Source organism: Mobula hypostoma, chromosome 4 (genome assembly GCF_963921235.1).
Source record: "Mobula hypostoma chromosome 4, sMobHyp1.1, whole genome shotgun sequence".
In the NCBI taxonomy this organism is placed as follows: domain Eukaryota; kingdom Metazoa; phylum Chordata; class Chondrichthyes; order Myliobatiformes; family Myliobatidae; genus Mobula; species Mobula hypostoma.
Genome location: NC_086100.1, coordinates 109,460,366 through 109,479,715, shown reverse-complemented (window position 1 = coordinate 109,479,715; position 19,350 = coordinate 109,460,366). Strand labels below are relative to the sequence as shown.

The 19,350-nt window shown below is 42.0% G+C and overlaps 1 protein-coding gene across 4 annotated transcripts in view; it reads right to left on the bottom strand.

Moving 5' to 3' along the window:
• The window catches only part of acox3 (acyl-CoA oxidase 3, pristanoyl), a 157,684-nt gene that overhangs the window by 34,884 nt on the left and 103,450 nt on the right, over window positions 1-19,350 (bottom strand). For 3 of the 4 annotated variants that reach the window (XM_063046352.1, XM_063046351.1, XM_063046353.1), the window contains one exon: window positions 4,271-4,386. In XM_063046352.1, the coding sequence (XP_062902422.1) occupies window positions 4,271-4,386 (116 nt within the window). Of the gene's footprint in view, window positions 1-2,233; window positions 2,987-4,270; window positions 4,387-19,350 lie in introns of those variants that run through there. The other variant, XM_063046354.1, reaches the window with a different exon arrangement.

Sequence of the window (19,350 nt, the reverse complement as noted above, 5' to 3'; positions counted from 1 at the left end):
AGACAGGCTCCAGATAACAAGACCAAATATGGTTTTGCATGGAGTTTGTAAAGTAAGGCTCTTGTTAAAAGGAATGAGACAGGGAGCTGCAGAGCTGAGTTATGTGGTGCCCGTACTTTGGACACTAGATATTAATGTGTTTCTGAAAATTTATGTGTAATTGTTGATCGCTGCTGAATGATTTTTACCTCAAGCCAGTTAGTGCTTGGTGCTTTTTTGCTAAAATCTTCACAGAATTACATGACAATAGCTGAAGGAGATGGTCCAAACCATGACCTTTGCAGAATACAGTTGCTACCAGATACAGATGCTTTGGTGGACATTTCGTGGAATACAACAGGGGACACGAAAAGCAGGATGAACCATCACTGCACGAGAGGAAGGGAAGAGAGGAGAAGGTCTCTCAGAAGGAGAGCATATCCACTAAGGGTCTTCAGAGAACAATTCTCCTGCTTGCACCTCAGCAAGGAAAAATGCTCGAGTCATTAATGATTCGGTAAATTTTGTAATATATTGTTCAACAACTTGCCGAGCTCTTTGAATACTCACACAAAAACACCAACGTCTGCTTGAAAAGCAGCAGGATGAGTTTCCATTTCAACACAGAAGTTGACTGCAGGTGATACCATGCTGCCGATGAGGGAGGAACAAGACATCAATAAACAGGTTACAGGATATATGTAAAAATGTTACTTTGATACACTGAAGGATAAGTGTGGAAAAATCAAATGAGGAAACAGAGTATATATTTAAATGGTAGGATACAAAATGTGTTGAAGAATAAACAGACCTTGGAATGCATGAGCACAGATCCTTGAAGGTAGGCAGATTCGTAGTCAAACTGGTTAAGAAATTTGTCGTCACTGGCCAAAGCGTGGAATGCACTAGTAGGAAGGTCACACTATAACTTTATAAATACTTGCAGGGCCACACTACAGGAAGGACATGTTTACAGTGGGAAAGTTGTTGATCGGATTTATGAAGATGTAGCATGACCTGTAGAGACTTAGCTAAGAGGAAGGGTTGCCCCAGCTGGACATGTTTTCCTCAGAGGAAAAGTGAATGTGGTAATATCTCAGTAAGGTATATACATTTATGTAAGGTGAACTGGAAGTCCAATTCCCTGAGTAATGAGATAAATAATAAGCAAATGCTTTGAGAGGCTGGTCAAGGACTTCATCTGCAGCTTGCTACCACCCAAACTGAACCCCCTACAATCTGCCCACAGACACAACCCATCGACAGACGACGCAATAACCACAGCTCTACACACTGTCCTTACACATCTGAAGAAGAAGGATGCTAATGTGAGAATGCTATTCTTGGACTACAGTTCAGCGTTCAACACCATAATTCCCTCCTCAGGCTCGACAAGAAACTCAGAGACCTCAGCATTCACCCTGCCTTGTGCAGCTGGATCCTGGACTTGCTGTCAGATCACTGGCAGGTGGTAAGAGTGGGCTCCCTCACCTCTGCCCCTCTACACAGGTGACCCTCAGGGCTGTGTACCAAGTCCCCTCCTTTACTTCCTGTATGCCCATGACTGCGTCGCCACCCATAGCTCTAATCTGCTAATTAAATTTGCTGATGACTACATTGATTGGCCTCATCTCAAACAGTAATGAGGTGGCCTACAGGGAAGAAGTTATCTTTCTGACACAGTGGTGTCAAGAAAACAGCCTCTCCTTCAATGCCGCAAAAACAAGGCTCCAGGACAGCTTCTTCCACCAGAAATTCTCGGCTGTTTTCCTGAGTTTAAAACTCATGTTATTGAACCAATAGTGCAAGCCTCCTTTCTACACCAACAACTCACTCCTTCCCTCTTCTTCTATTCCCCACCCTGGCCTCTAATCTCTTCTCCCCAACTGCCTTTCACCTCCCCTGGTGCCCCTCCTCTTTCCCTTTCTCCCATAGTCCACTCTCCTCTCCCACCCGGCTTCACCTATCACCTTCTAGCTAGTCATCCATCCTCCCCTCCCACCCCACTTTATTATTCAGGCATCTTCTCCCTTCCTTTCCAGTGCTGATGAAGGGTCTCAGCCTGAAATATCGACTGTTTATTCTTTTCCACAGACGCTGCCTGATCTGTTAAGTTCCACCAGCATTCTGTGTGTGTTGCTCTGGATCTGCATGATCTGCAAAATCTCTTGTGCAAAGTCCAGTCAGCTGCCAATATACTTGCACAAAGGTGCAAATGATCAACGATGAATTCCTTCAACAACCTAGCTGCTACGCCAAGCTTGGGCTTGAATGTTCTTTGTGAACTGTGTAATAACTTGTGGATCACCTTGAAAGTTTACCTGGCACACTTGTATTTAAATCCTGCACTTAAAATGATTTTTGGACTGAATAACAATAAATCCTTTCCTCAGGTTCTCTTTCAAGATTGTGGAGGAATTGCTCCCAATCATTTCCTGGGGTTCTGCAGAAGCTGATTAAACTGAGGTGGGACCTGCAGACACGCACAGGAAGTCCTTGAATGGATGGGCAGATGGATTGGTTTGGAAGTGATGCCCATCTTCCATTAGCTATGCTGGGCCTCTGAACTCTGGACTCCTGACAAATGGACTGTCAATCACATCCTGAATGCTTATCTTTCATCTGAAGGGTTACAGACCAGGAATTCCCAAAACGAGTATTGATGTTACACTATTTCAAAGAAACTTTGAGAACACCGCCGAGTCTTCTCTTTTGTTTATCTGCAGATACCATGGAGTTACTGTGAGAATTGACTTGGAAAAAGGTGTAAATTATAGTTCATTTATTTTCACAATGGATTTAAAGGTTATGCGGAGATAGCACCGGTGTTATTTCTCCAGTGCTTTGCTGTGTCTCCTGTCACTACTCCATGGCACAGATGCATCATGGTTGCACATTAGCCCATAAATCTTGTGCCAGGTTCTTCAAATGTTCTTTCCTCGGGAGGCCAAGGTGTGTTTTGGTGCACTGAAGGTGGTGCTGAATTTCATCGTGATCATCTCATTCACTAAAGAACATCAGAGAAAGGGCTTATTTTTGCACAACAAAACTCCACTACCAATCTATGATGAAAATATGAACCATTTCCACATCTTAATGAGAACAGACACCAGAGAAAGTGCACAAAAAATGTACACAGAGGTACATGAAATTATAAGGGACAGAGAAAGGGTGAACACACTCTGTTTTTTCCAAGGGAAAGGGCACAGGGAAGAGGCTTAAGGTGAGAGGTGAAAGATTTGAAAGAGATTGAGGGGCAACTTCTTCATGCAGGGAGTGGTACGTTTATGAAATGAGCTTCCAGAGAGTGGTTGAGGAATGGAGGGAGGGAGGGGGTGAGGCAGGTATAGAGAGAGAGTGGTTGAAGGATGGAGGGAGGGAGGGGGTGAGGCAGGTACAGAGAGAGAGAGTGGTTGAGGAATGAAGGGCGGAGGGGGTGAGGCAGGTATAGAGAGAGTAGTTGAGGAATGGAGGGAGGGAGGGGGTGAAGCAGGTACAGAGAGAGAGAGTGGTTGAGGGATGGAGGGACGGAGGGAAGGGGGAGGCAGGTAGAGAGAGAGAGTGGTTGAGGAATGGAGGGTGGAGGGGGTGAGGCAGGTATAGAGAGAGTAGTTGAGGAATGGAGGGAGGGAGGGGTGAAGCAGGTACAGAGAGAGAGAGTGGTTGAGGGATGGAGGGAGGAGGTGAGGCAGCTATAGGAATAATATTCAAAGGTACACTTAATATCGAGTATCTATACAGTAAACAACCTGAAATTCATTCTCTTCACAGACATCCACAAAACAAAGAAATCTGATGCAACAAAGCCCCCTCCTTCGCACAAGCAGCATCAACCTCCTCCACCTCCGCCCGTGCCAGCAGAACCACTGAACCCCACCCCCCACCCTCTACCATGTGAGGAGCTTCCAGAGAGAGTAGTTGAGGCAGGTAGAGTAAAACTGGATAAGTACATAGAGGAGTTTAGAGGGGTATTGGTGGGCACCATAGTTGACACAGTTGAGCTGAGTCTAAGGACCTTTTTCCATTCCTTATTACTCCATGATTTTCATCTAAAGGAAGTATTTTTTCACGACATGATTGCATATTGCTGCGTAACATGAAACTGTTCTGTGAATATTAACAACTGACAATTTTACTGATTGCTGGATAATACTGTTGTTGAGTAGCAGATGATACATCAATCAATATGTAAGAGCAATCACACAATAAATAGATACAATAATGTTTAACAATTACCAAACCAAAGTTCTGGACTAATCACTTTAATAATTTGCTCCTGAGAATCATTTACCTGACAGTTGTTTCTGCACTCAAAGTCCGATTTCCCTGAATTCCTTTCATCATCTAGTTTTATGCAGCTCTCGCGTAATAGATAGCAGACTAGCCATTTGTATGCCGCCAATGCAACTGAAAGAAAAGTGTAAATCATTTAGGAAACAACATTCCCCAGTAAAGGCCTGGCTTTCCTTCATTGGAGCTTGAACTATAATTTTCTTCCATAATTCCTTACTTTAGATATTTTCTAAGTGTGGAGCAGGGGTTCCCAACTTTTTTATGCCATGGACCCCCCTCCCCCATCATTAACCGAGGGATCGACAGACCCCAGACTGGGAATACCCGGTGTAGAGTGACAGAGTGACACAATGGCTTTAAACTAAATTCCAGCAAAGCTTAAAGTAGACTCTGCAAGAATATACACGAAGGGCTGTCCGCTAGAAATGATCATAGAATATATCTTAAATGCTCCAATTGAGAGTGAAGTAACCCACTGCACACTTTCATTTTGACATTTCTAATTTTCTGCTCTCTGATTCAAGAGTGTGTCTTTGCCTTCAGTTACGTTTGATGCATTTTCTTTCACTGTTGAGGCAGGACTGAGTTGGTCAATTCAGTTGCAATGGATGGACATTAAGAAGCAGTCATTATTTGCTTGTATGTGTATCAGAGATGAGAAGCAATGTTGCAATCAGTGTATTGACTCTTCCCTTTTAGACCGAATTATGTTTTACATAACCTAATAGTTTGATCTCTGGTTAGAATAATCATCTTTTGTTTGAGCAAGTATAGATTTAATAATAACTATTCCACTCATTTTAAACTAATTTCTCCCCATTTCTCTTACCTCCATATACATTAAGGAAAATATTAAAAGGGAAAGAAGCTGATGCTTAAACTCTGTTTCCTGGATGAAATATTTTTATCAATGATGCCACAAAGTAGGTAAGTGGAAGTAGATGGTGGTGCTGCTGGTGGTGGTGCAATAGTTGTTACTGGAGATCCCAACCAATAATCTAAAAAAAAGCACATATCCCAATATAGCAGCTGTGGAATTTGATTCGCTTAGTAAATCCAATGGAATTGAAAAAACAGCGATTGTTAGTAATGATGACCACAAAACTACCAAGTTGTCATTAAATTGTCATTCCCTTTTCCTTTCCAGTCTTGAAGAAGAATCCCAGCCTGAAATGCCAGTTGTTTTTTCTTTCATTTCCATGGATGCTGCATGACCTGCTGAGTTCCTCCAGCATCTTATGTGCTTTGCTTTGGATTTCCAGCATCCTGCAGACTTTCTTGTTTTTAAAGTCATCATTAAAACCTGGCTGGTTCGCTAGTGACCTTTAGGGACAAAGATGCATCACCCTTTTCTCAACCGGGCCACAACGTAACTCCACACTCATGTAAATGTGGTTCTCTTTAAAATGCTTTCTAAAAATGGCCGAGCAATCCGTTCTATTGAAGGGGTAATTAAGGATGTGCAATGAATATTTATGAATGTTTTAATATTTATGTGCCCATATCCAGTGTAAATCCTGCTTATTGTTTAAGGGACTGGGAGACCTCCAGCGTGGCATTATTTGTCTAAGTGAAGGTGCTGTTTATTTAGCTTTACTTTCACACTTGATGACATCAGTGTAGACAACAATCATGTGTGCCTTCGTGACAGAAATTGTACCAACAATGAGTGACAACAGAAGGGGCACCAATTTCTTCAGCAGGTCACCTTCCAGACGCAAGCTAAGAGGTTTCTGCCAAGGGTTCCGCCACAACCACGTTTCTGCCCTGCACTGTGTACACGGGCAACACTGAGAGATCACAACTAGACTAGAGATTTCACTTCAGGGCAAGATGTTTCAGTCACTGGTTCCTTATAGGTCTTGTGCCTCACAGTGACATTTCTGGCATGAAAGCCTATCAGGCCAGGCCGTCACATGCCTAATCCCACAAATCCACACTGTCCCCATTTCCTCTCCGTGGTTTCCCTTTGTCTCCATTATCCTTAAGGTATTATACAATGTCTGCATGGAAAACATACCGTAACCATTTGCTTTGCTTCCTCGAGTTCAGTTCGCAAATGTTGCGAGTTAAACATACTGCAGCCATTAGGAAGCATTAAGGCAGTGTTTTAATAAAAATACTATTGGTGAAAAATCACAATAAGGGTGGCATGGTAGCATGGTGGTTAACACAATGCTTTACAGTACAGATGATCTGGGTTCAGTCCCCAATGCTCCCTGTAAGGAGTTTGTATGTTCTCCCTGTGATTGTATGGGTTTCCTCCGGGTGCTCCAGTTTCCTCCCACAGTCCAAAGACGTACCGGTTGGTAGTTTAATCAGTCATCGTAAATTGTCCTGTGATTAGGCTGGGATTAAATCGGGGGATTGCTTGGTGGCACAGCTCAAAGGACTGGAAGGGCCTAATCAATCAATAAAAAAATAAACAAACAATATGATAAGGGGAAATGTCACCACTATAACAACTTTTGCCTGGGCCACACATAGCCTTTAAGGCTAAATATAGCGTCAGTTTAGTGCTTTAAGAATGGATGAAGACCAATTTGAATGTGATAACAAACTCTGAAACACGTTTAAACTACATTAGCTCCATTTTGATCTTTATTTAGAAACCATAGAAACCACAGAAAAACTACAGCACAGAACAGGCCCTTTGGCCCTTCTTGGCTGTGCCGAACCATTTTCTGCCTAGTCCCACTGACCTGCACACGGACGATATCCCTCCATACACCTCCCATCCATGTATCTGTTCAATTTATTCTAAAATGTTAGAAAAGAACCTGCATGTACCACCTTGTCTGGCAGCACGTTCCACACACTCCCACCACTCTCTGTGTGAAGAAGACCACCCCCTCAATGTTCCCTTTAAAATTTTCCCCCTTCACCCTTAACCCACGTCCTCTGGTTTTTTTCTCCCCTTGCCTCAGTGGAAAAAGCCTGCTTGCATTCACCCTATCTATACCCATCATAATTTTATATACCTCTATCAAATCTCCCCTTATTCTTCTACGCTCCAGGGAATAAAGTCCTAACCTATTCAACCTTTCTCTGTAACTGAGTTTCTCAAGTCCCAGCAACAGCCTTGTAAACCTTCTCTGCACTCTTTCAACCCTATTAATATCCTTCCTGTAATTTGGTGACCAAAACTGAACACAATACTCTAGATTCGGCATCACCAATGCCTTATACAACCACATCATAACATTCCGGCTCTTATACTCAATACTTTGATTAATAAAGGCCAATGTACCAAAAGCTCTCTTTACGACCCTATCTACCTGTGACGCCACTTTTAGGAAATTTTGTATCTGTATTCCCAGATCCCTCTGTTCTACTGTACTCCTCAGTGCCTTACCATTTACCCAGTATGTTCTACCTTGGTTTGTCCTTCCAAACTGCAATACCTCACACTTGTCTGTATTAAACTCCACCTGCCATTTTTCAGCCCATTTTTTCAGTTGGTCCAAATCCCTCTGCAAGCTTTGAAAACCTTCCCCACTGTCCACTACACCTCCAATCTTTGTATCATCAGCAAATTTGCTGATCCAATTTACCACATTATCATCCAGATCATTGATATAGATGGCAAATAACAATGGACCCAGCACTGATCCCTGTGGCACACCACTAGTCACAGGCTTCCACTCTGAGAAGCAATCCTCTGCTACCACCGGCTTCTTCCATTGAGCCAATGTCTAATTCAATTTACCACCTCTCCATGTATACCTAGTGACTGAATTTTCCTAACTAACCTCCCATGCGGGACCTTGTCAAAGGCCTTACTGAAGTCCATGTAGACAACATCCACTGCCTTCCCCTCATCCACTTTCCTGGTAACCTCCTCGAAAAACTCCAATAGATTGGTCAAACATGACCTACCACGCACAAAGCCATGTTGACTCTCCCTAATCAGTCCCTGTCTATCCAAATGCTTGTAGATTGTGTCTCTTAGTACTCCCTCCACTACCGATGTCAAACTTACCGGCCTATAATTTCCCGGATTACTTTTCGATCCTTTTTTAAACAACGGAACAACGTGAGCCATTCTTCAATCCTCCGGCACCTCACCAGTAGACACCGACATTTTAAATATATTTGCCAGGGCCCCTGCAATTTCAACACTAGTCTCCTTCAAGGTCCGAGGGAATACCCCGTCAGGTCCTGGGGATTCATCCACTTTAATTTGCCTCAAGATAGCAAGCACCTCCTCCTTTTCAATCTGTACAGCTTCCAAGATTTCACTACTTGTTTCCCTTAATTCCATAGACTTCATGCCAGTTTCCTTAGTAAATAAAGACACAAAAAGCCCATGTAAGATCTCCCCCACTTCTTTCGGTTCTGCACATAGTCGACGACTCTGATCTTCAAGAGGACCAATTTTATCCCTTACAATCCTTTTACTCTTAATATACCTGTAAAAGCTCTTTGGACTATCCTTCACTTTGACTGCCAAGGCAACCTCATGTCTTCTTTTAGCCCTCCTGATTTCCTTCTTAAGTATTTTCTTGCACTTTTTATACTCCTCAAGCACCTTATTTACTCCCTGTTTCCTATACATGTCATACAACTCTCTCTTCTTCTTTATCAGAGTTGCAATATCCCTTGAGAACCAAGGTTCCTTATTCCTATTCACTTTGCCTTTAATCCTGACAGGAACATACAAGCTCTGCACTCTCAAAATTTCTCCTTTGAAGGCTTCCCACTTACTGATCACATCCTTGCCAGAGAACAACCTGTCCCAATCCACGCTTTTTAGATCCTTTCTCATTTCTTCAAATTTGGCCTTCTTCCAGTTTAGAACCTCACCCTTAGGACCAGATCTATTTTCATCCATGATCAAGTTGAAACTAATGGTGTTATGATCACTGGAACCAAAGTGCTCCCCTACACATAATTCCATCACTTGTCCTAACTCGTTTCCTAATAGGAGATCTAATATTGCATCCCCTCTAGTTGGTACCTCTATATATTGATTTAGAAAACTTTCCTGAACACATTTTACAAACTCTAACCCATCTAGACCCCTAACAGTATGGGAGTCCCAATCAATATTTGGAAAATTAAAATCCCCTACCACCACAACTTCATGTTTCCTGCAGTTGCCTGCTATCTCTCTGCAGATTTGCTCCTCCAATTCTCGCTGACTATTGGGTGCTCTGTAATACAACCTCACTAATGTGGCCATACCTTTCCTGTATTGCTATAACGTCATAATTCCATGTGTCAATCCATGCCCTCAACTCGTCTGCCTTCCCCGCAATACTCCTAGCATTGAAATATATACACCGCAGAAGATTATTACCACCACACACAACCTTTCTATTTGCGGCTTTAAGCTGATAAAGTAAATAAAAAATGAGTAGAATAGAATTGTAAACATAAACATAGCCTAAAATTCAGAAAATTATTTCTTTGACAAACACTTAGAACTAAACAGACTGATTTTAATATTGAAGAGTATTTTGGTCACCCAATGACAGTTTGTTTGAAACTTTGAGGACCGCGCACCAGCAAGTGATGAATAAGATATTCTGAAAATCATAGTTACTATACCTAACAAAGTCTTATAATGGGGCGTGACTTTGAATGACTTTTTCGTTAGGTGACTTTTAACTTTTCTGGCTCATTAAGCATCACCAGAATTTCTAAGCAACAATGAGCACAAAAGGCCAAGATCAAATCTGTTAAATTATATGTGAAAATGTGCTGTCCAGTCCTCCTTTACTGAGAACATACGATACATCTCATGATAACTTCATTCCAATGATGGCTTACTGGCCTAAAAGGTTAGCTGTTTCTCTCTCCATTGATGCTGGCTGATCTGCTAAGTATTTCAAGTAGTTCAGATTCCCAGCATCTGCAGTTTTATTTTGCTTTTCAACTTTAACTGTTATTTAAGACTAGGCGATTTATTGCTTCTCCATACAGAAAATACTTTTTCATATTGCTGCAAACTGCTGACATAAGTTTGCACTTCCACACATGATAGAGTTCTATCTTTAAATTGTGGGGAGCTTGTAAGATTAGCACAACACAGATAATCGTGACTATCTAAAAAAAATGGTACTGTTGAGGACTCCCACTGTAAGTTTCACTCTCACCATCTGAATTGAAAGAAGGCAGACAATATTTTAAAGCACAAATAAAGATTATTTACTCCAAATCTAAAATATAGTTTTTGTCTAAGAGGCAAGGAGGGCATTTACACTGGAGAGCTCATGGCCACACTTCAAGATCAGAATGTAGACAGGCCATTGCTAATCAATGTATTAAAAGTTAATGGGGCAGATTTTGCTGGACCTGCTCTATTGCACAAAAGTGTTCTCTATTCTACCCACGGACCCACACTCAGTTCCAAATGCCAAGGGATGAACCTTATGATCTTTTGAACCCTTGAATGTATGGGTAGCTAAGCTTGGTAACTAGCCGAATGGTGTGGCTTTGGTAGAATGGTTTTGGTAGACGGCAACACTTTTTGTGCAGTTTTTAAAATTAATTTTAAATAGCTCGAAAACATGCAGAGACTTCTAAAAACTTGTGAAAAAATTCTTTCTGGAAAAGTTAATTAAATACATAAGATAAAAATACACAGAAATATTTCAGGAAATACTTATGAACATAAAAGAAAACAATTAAGAAGGAAACAGCTTCCCGTCCTGAACGGCAAGATTAAAATCCCTGATGAAATTGGTGAGGTGTCTGCCCCATTGGGACATTTCTGTCACTGAGCTTTCAGTGAAGCCCAAAGTACACTCGAAGAGCAGCACCTCACTGATCATCTGCATACAGTACAAGCCTTTGATTTAGTACTAAATTTAACTATTTTGTATAACTTTTTCTTAATCTCTTCAGAGACCGCTTCAGCTTTCAGTTGTTATTTGTTTCCTTGCAACTTCTGGTCTTCAATTGCCAATTTTTGAAGTATATGTTACCTTAAAGAGTTTCTTAAAAAAAAGACAAGTGAAGTACTTCACTAAAATTTAAAATGCCTTTATGCACATGCATACAATTTCATTAGAAACGATAAGTACATACTTTATAAACACGCTGATGTTGCCACCCAAAGGAATTGTCCCAATACTCTGCTCATCTGCTATTTCTCTTCTCTTTCCTTGCCAATGTTGGTATCTGTCCAACAACAGCATTGTGACAAAATTTACAATACCCAGTCTTATCCTTTTTAATTCAAATAACATTTTATTCATCATAAAGTAGTAGAAGGTGAGGCCTCAGATACTTGGTTTCTCATATCAAACTTTCATCAGATCAATCCAAACAATGTTACTAACAACAGGCATAAAACTTCCTCCATGAAACTGGGTGGGCACAAAGAACCCGAGAAGGTTACATGTTTCTACAATTATATTAAGTCTGTGAACTCACTACTCGTTTCACCATTGCTTGAATTGACCAAAAGCGGAATGAGAAGCCATTGATAAATCAGAGGCAGAGACAAGTAATGTGTTCATAATGCCTTGGAGTCCTGATGATCTAATCCTCACGATGTTAGTTCACAAGTCCACCTACCGAAGGAACACATTTGTACCAAGGAGATAAACTTAAAGGCAAAAACAACTAGTGCCGTGTATTTCTACAGTGGACAGCTGTCCAGAGATAATTGCAACATTACTGAGGTGGCCTGTTACATCATCCCCTCTTGGCTTGCCAGTATTTTAAAGGTAGAGACACTTCACCTTTCTGCATAATCTTTCTGTCTCTTATGTTTCAGTTTAGAAGGTCCATAATCAAGACGTAAAACAGAAGCTGCAGAGACATGGTATCAGACCCAACCTGTGCAGATATCTAAAGCTGCAGAAGTGAACATCTTAGTTGCTAACATTACACAAAAATATTTATGATGTATTTAAGACAGTTTGCAGGATGTGTGAGTTCTTCCTCAGCACTAGCTAAAGCACTTGACTATACCTGGGCTGTTGGCAGAGTCTAAGACAACTATTTCCTCCTTAAAACATCTAAAGAATGGCAATAGCTCACTTATGGTATTTACTTTATTAATCATATAAACCTGCTGGACTGAGACAAATGAGGAATAGGAATAGTGTGTACAATTTCTGTAACAGCAACATGATAAAATAAGACTATAAGACAAAGGAGCAGAATTAGGCTATTTGGCCCACAGAGTCTGTGCTGTTATTCCATCAAAGCTGATTTATTATCCTTCTCAATCCCATTCTCCTGCCTTAGAAACATAGAAAACCTACAGCACAATACAGGCCCTTCAGCCCACAAAGCTGTGCTGAACATGTACGTACTTTAGAAATTACCTAGGGTTATCCATAGCCCTCTATTTTTCCAAACTCCATGTACCTGTCCACGGGTCTCTTAAAAGACTCTATCATATCCGCCTCCACCATCGCCACTGGAAGCTTATTCCATGCATTCACCACTCTCTGCGTAAAATACTTACCCCTGACATCTCCTCTGTACCTACTTCCAAGCACCTTAAAACTGTGCCCTGTCATTTTAGCTATTTCAGCCCTGGGAAAAAGCCTCTGACTATCCACACAATCTTATCTTCTCTCATCATCTTATACACCTCTATCAGGTCACCTCTCATCTTCCGTTGCTCCAAGGAGAAAAGGCCAAGTTCACTCAACCTATTCTCATAAGGCAATCTCCCCAATCCAGGCAACATCCTTGTAAATCTCCTCTGCACCCTTTCTATGGTTTCCACATCCTTCCTGTAGTGTGATTACCAGAACTGAGCACAAATGGGGTCTCACCAGGTCCTATATAGCTGTAACATTACCTCTTGGCTCTTGAACACAATCCCACATTTGATGAAGGCCAATGCACCGTATGCTGCCTTAACCACACTGTCAACCTGCACAGCAGCTTTGAGTGTCCTATGGACATGGACCCCAAGTTCACTCTGATCCTCCACGCTGCCAGGAGTCTTACCATTCTGCAATCCTCTGGAAATTCTTGCATTGCCATTGATGATGCAAAGATCATTGCTCAAAGATCAGAGGCTCAACAATCTCCTCCCTCGCCACCCACAGTTGCCTGGGGTATATCTCCTCTGGCCTTCGTCCCATAACCTTTGACACCCTGAATAACCAAGAACTTATCAACCATCTCTTTAAATATACTCAATGACTTGGCCTCCACATCTGTCTGTGCAATGAATTCTACAGATTCAACATTCTCTGGCTAAAGAAATTACTTCTCATCTCTGTTCGAAATTGACACCTCTCTATTCCGAGGCTGTGCCCTCTGATCTGAGACTCACTCACTATAGGAAACATCCTCTCCACATCTAGTATTTTTGGCCGTTCAATGTTCGATAGATTTCAATGAGATTCCCCTTCATTCTTCTAAACTCCAGTAACTACAGGCCCAGAGCCATCAAACGCTCCTCATACATTAATCCATTCATTTCTGGAATCATTCTTGTGAATCTCTTCTGGACCCTTTCCAATGCCAGCACATCTTTTCTTAGATAAAGAGCCAAAACTGCTCACAATACACCATGTGCAGTCGACCAATGCCCTTAATGCCTCAGGATCACATCCTTGTTTGTGTAACCTAATCCTCTCGAAATTAATGATAACATTGCATTCGCCTTCCTTACCATCAACTCCACTTGCAAGTTAAACCTTAGGGAATCCTGTACAAGGACTCCCATGTCCTGTTGTACCTCTGTTTTTTTTGAATTTTCTTCCTGTTTAGAAAATAGTCTATACCATTATTCCTTCTACCAAACTGCATGGCCACACTTCCCTACACTAAATTCTACCTGCCACTTCCTTGTCCATTCTGCTAATCTGTCCAAGTCATTGTGCAAACACTCTGCTCCCTCAACTCTACCTGCCTCTCCACCTATCTTTGTATAGTCTGCCAACCTGGCCACAAAGTCATCAATTCTGTCATCCAAATCAATGACATACAGTGTGAAAAGAAGCAGTCCCAACACCAAACACTGTGGAACACCACGTCACCAACAGCCAACCCAATCAGGTTCATTTATTCCTACTCTTTGCCTCCAGTCAGTTAGCCAATCTTCAATCCATGCTGCATCCTTCCTGTAATACCAGGGACTCATATCTTGTCAAGCAGTCACATGTGCGGCACCTTATCAAAGGCCTTCTGAGAAACAAAGTAAGCAACATACTGACTCTCCTTTGTCTATCCTGCCTGTTATTTTCTCAAAGAATTCCAACAGTTTTGTCAGCAAGATTTTGCCTTAAGGAAACTATGATGATTTTGACCTACATTATCACATGCTTTCCAGTACCCCAAAACCTCATCCTTAACAATGGACTCCAACATCTTCTAACCAGTGAAATCAGGCTAACTGGCCTATAATTTCCTTTCTTCTGCTTCCCGCCCTTCTTGAAGAGTGGAGTGACATTTGCAATCTTCCAGTTGTCTGGAACCATTCCAGAATCACGAGATTCTTGAAATTTCATTACTAGTAACTCGACAATCTCTTCAGCTACAGCTTTCTGAACCCTGGGGTGTAGTCCAACTGACCCAGATGACTTATTTACCCTCAGACCTTCCAGCTTCCGAAACACCACCTCCTTAGTAAGATTAACTACACTTACTCCCATCCCAACAGTTTTGAATTTCGGTTCACGTCTTCCACAGTGAAGAGTGACGCAAAATACTTATTAAGTTTGTCTGCAATTTTCTTCTGCCTCATTATTACCTCTCCAAGGGTCACTTTCCAGCAGTCTGATATCTACTCTCATCTCTCTTTTACCCTTTGTACTGTATACCTGGAAAATCTTTTGGTGTCCTGTTTTATATTATTGGCTAGCTTACCTTCATATTTCACATTTTCTTTCCTTAAGCTTTTTTTAGTTGCCCTCTTTTATTCTTTTTAAAAGCTTCCCAATTCTCTAACTTCCCGCTAATACTTGCTATATACAGTTGAAGTCAGAAGTTTACATACACCTTAGCCAGATACATTTAAACTGAGTTTTTCACAATTCCTGATATTTAATCCTAGAAAACATTCCCTGTTTTAGGTCAGTTAGGATCACTACTTTATTTTAAGAATGTAAAATGTCAGAATAATAGTAGAGAGAATGAATTATTTCAGCTTTTATTTTTTTCATCACTTTCCCAGTGGGTCAGAAGTTTACATACACTTTGTTAGTATTTGGTAGCATTGCCTTTAAATTATTTAACTTGGGTCAAACCTTTTGGGTAGTGTTCCACAAGCTTCTCACAGTAAGTTGCTGAAATTTTGTTCCATTCCTCCAGACAGAACTAGTGTAACTGAGTCAGGTTTGTAGGCCTCCTTGCTCGCACATGCTTTTTCAGTTCTGCCCACAAATTTTCTATCGGATTGAAAGTGGCTGTGTGATGGCCACTTCAATACCTTGACTTTGTTGTCCTTAAGCAATTTTGCCACAACTTTGGAGGTATGCTTGAGCTCATTGTCCATTTGGAAGACCCATTTGTGACTGAGCTTTAACTTCCTGGCTGATGTCTTGAGATGTTGCTTCAATATATCCAGAACCGAAAAAGCATGTGCGAGCAAGGAGGCCTACAAACCTGACTCAATTACACCAGTTCTGTCTGGAGGAATGGAACAAAATTCCAGCAACTTACTGTGAGAAGCTTGTGGAAGGCTACCCAAAACGTTTGACCCAAGTTAAACAATTTAAAGGCAATGCTACAAAATACTAACAAAGTGTATGTAAACTTCTGACCCACTGGGAAAGTGATGAAAGAAATAAAAACTGAAATAAATCATTCTTTCTACTATTATTCTGACATTTCACATTCTTAAAATAGTGATCCTAACTGACCTAAGACAGGGAATGTTTTCTAGGATTAAATGTCAGGAATTGTGAAAAACTGAGCTTAAATGTATTTGGCTAAGGCGTATGTAAACTTCTGACTTCAACTGTATGCCCTCTCTTTTGCTTTTATTCTGCCTTTGACTTTCCTTGTCAGCTACAGCTGCCTTATCCTCTCTTTAGAATACTTCTTCATCTTTGAGATATACCTATCCTACACCTTCCGAATTGCCCTCAGAAACCCCAACCGTTGCTGTTCTGCTCTTATTCCTGCTAGTGTTCTCGAACAATCAACTTTGGCCAGCAACTTACTCATCCCTCTGTAACCCCCTTTACTCCACTGCAATACATTTGACTTTATCTTCGATCTCTTGAACTGCAGGGTGAATTCTATCATATTAAATCACTGTCTCATAAGAGTTCCTTTACCTTAAGTTCCTGAATCAATTTTGGTCCATTCCACTGCACCCAACCCAGAATTTCCTTTCCTCTGGTGGGCTCAACAAGAAGCTTCTGTAAAAATGAACACCTCCAAGGCATTTTACAGATCCCCTCTCTTGGGATCCAGCACCAACCTGATTTTCCCCGTCTACCTGTATACTGAAATCCTATGTGTATCACAGCATTGCCCCTTTTACATGCCTTTTCTATCTCCCATTGTAACTTATAGCCCACATCCTGGCTACTGTCTGGAGTCTTGTACATGACTCCCATCAGGGTCGTTACACCCTTGCAATTTTTTAACTTTACCCACAAGGGTTCTCCATCTTCCAATCTTATGTCCCCCTAACTATTGAGTCTCCTATCCCTATCATTCTGCCTGACTTTACCCTTCCCTGCTGAGCCTCAGTGACTGGCTGCTGCTGCTGTGTCCTGATAGGTCACCTTGCCCCGCAGTGTCCAAACAGGTATACCGGTTGCTCAGCGGGATGCCCAACAGCTTACTCCTCTTACTTCTCCTAGTGGTCACCCACCTACTGTCTGAAGCCTGCACTCAGGCTGTGACCATCTGACTAAGTGTGTCATCGCTACGGTTTTCAGCCTCCTCGATGGTCCTGAGTACTTCCAGCTCCTGCTCCAGCTCCTTGACCTTGTTGGTCAGGAGCTGCAGCTGGATACACTTCCCGCAGATGTAGTCATCAGGGAGTCTGTCAGGTATCTCACAGATCATCTCACAGGAGGGGCATTTCACTTCCTGAGCTACCATCTTGACTACACCTGTTATACTTCTAACTTCTCAGACTTAAGTTCTCACCTGCGCCTGCTGAACCAAAGCCTGGCCACCCTGACAATGTCCACTCACACAAAAAGTTAAAGTTGAAGTCTGTCCTGAGCCTTGTGGCCCATCAGGCCGGTGCTTATGCTGGTTTCTGTGGCGTGAAGCGACTAAGAATACGAGACTACCCCCCCCCCACCCCCGATAGGACACCAGCCTATCACGAGGTTAACCCCCAGCATTTGCCGGTACCCATTTTCAGCTGGGTGGACTGGAGCAGTGTGTGGTTAAGTGCCTTGCTCAAAGACACAACACACTGCCTTGGTTGAGACTCGAACCCATGACCTTCAGATCGTGAGCCTAATGCCCTAACCAATTGGCCACGCACCACTCACACAAAGGCCCCTCCATAATGACTGCTCCAGGTACACCTCACTTCTTTTTACTGGTCCCTGCCAACAGCCTCGGAGGTCGTTATCATTGCAGCCCACCGAAAAGTTCCAAAAGGCTCTATGCTCTTTTTAAACCTCGCACTGCTCACCAACCAACGACTGATGTGTTGAGAGCATTCAAATAGACCCCAAGAGATTTTAGTCAAGTTAAAACTGATGTCATCTGAATGAAACTTAAACACTTCACCACAGGGGACCTTAAAACTCAAGATATCCATTTCCAACTTGTCTCAGACCAGCAGTGCAAAGCATGAAGTACGACCACAGGGGAAAGAAATATTTTCATTACTATGCATTTCAATAGCATAAACATATTTAAAACATTAAAATGCATATGCATTACCATGTCTCTGCAAATAGATCCCTTTCTCCCCCATCGTTTGTGAGTATTTATTGGCCCAGAAAATCTTCTGCTCCAGTTTTGTTATATTAATAACTGTGGCATTAATGCTGTTTGAGAATGCAGCAAAAGGCTCACAAATCCCTTCTCAATCCTCTTACAAAAGTGCAAGCATTTTTTATTGCTTATATGTTCTCATATGTCAACCATCTAAAACAAAGTTGTGCAGTTGCCAGCATTTAGCAGTGCAGCTTAAAGGAACCATACAATACTCACACTCCTACGCACCACTAAAGCAACTGTTAAACGGTATTCAGGATTGGAAAATGGATGAAAGAGATAGGAGAGTGAAGGAAGTGTGCTCCCAGGTTCCCCAGTAGGGCTCTGGAAATAGGTACGGGGCAGATTCCCAACAGGAGAGAGGTTCCACGTGTCAGGGGGCCCCCGAGGTCATTCAGAGCGACGGGCAAGAACTGATGCGCAGGAGTGGCACCCGGTCGATGGTTATGAGTGGGATCTTCTTCACCTAGAGAGCAAAGTGCACCAGAGTGCACTATCCGAGAGGTGGTTCGAAGATGGGTTCTTGGCAGCATTTAAGAAGTTCTAAGATGAACTGCTTAGGCAGAGGAGGGCTGAGCAATGGGGTGGCTAAGGAAGGCGCCCACTGGTTGCCACAGACAAGTTGGGCTCAATGGTCTGTTTCCGTGCTATATGATTCTACCAAGAAATAAAGCAGATTTAGAAATGACATAACTTTATAAGATAAATGAAAGTGGGAACTCTACTCTCAACACCAACTACTCACATCTCTTGGTCAAAAATAATTAATCAGCTCCATGGTGGGCACCAGCCTCCATAGCATCCAGGGCATCTTCAAGGAGCAGTACTCAAAAAGGATTCACCTGTCATTAAGGACCCCCATGACCCAGGTCATGCCTTGTTCTCATTGTTACCATCGGGAAGGAGGTACAGAATCAGATATCAGAAACAGGTTTATTATCACCGGCATGCGACGTGAAATTTGTTAACTTAGCAGCAGCAGTTCAATGCAATACATAATCTAGAAAAAAATAATAATTACAGCATACATATATTAAATAGATGAAAAAAATGCAAAAAACCAGAAATACTGTATATTAAAAAGGTGAGATAGTGTCCAAAGATTCAAAGTCCATTTAGGAATCGGATGGCAGAGGGGAAGAAGCTGTTCCTGAATCGCTGAGTGTGTGCCTTCAGGCTTCTGTATCTCCTACCTGATGGTAACAATGAGAAAAGGGCATGCCCTGGGTGCTG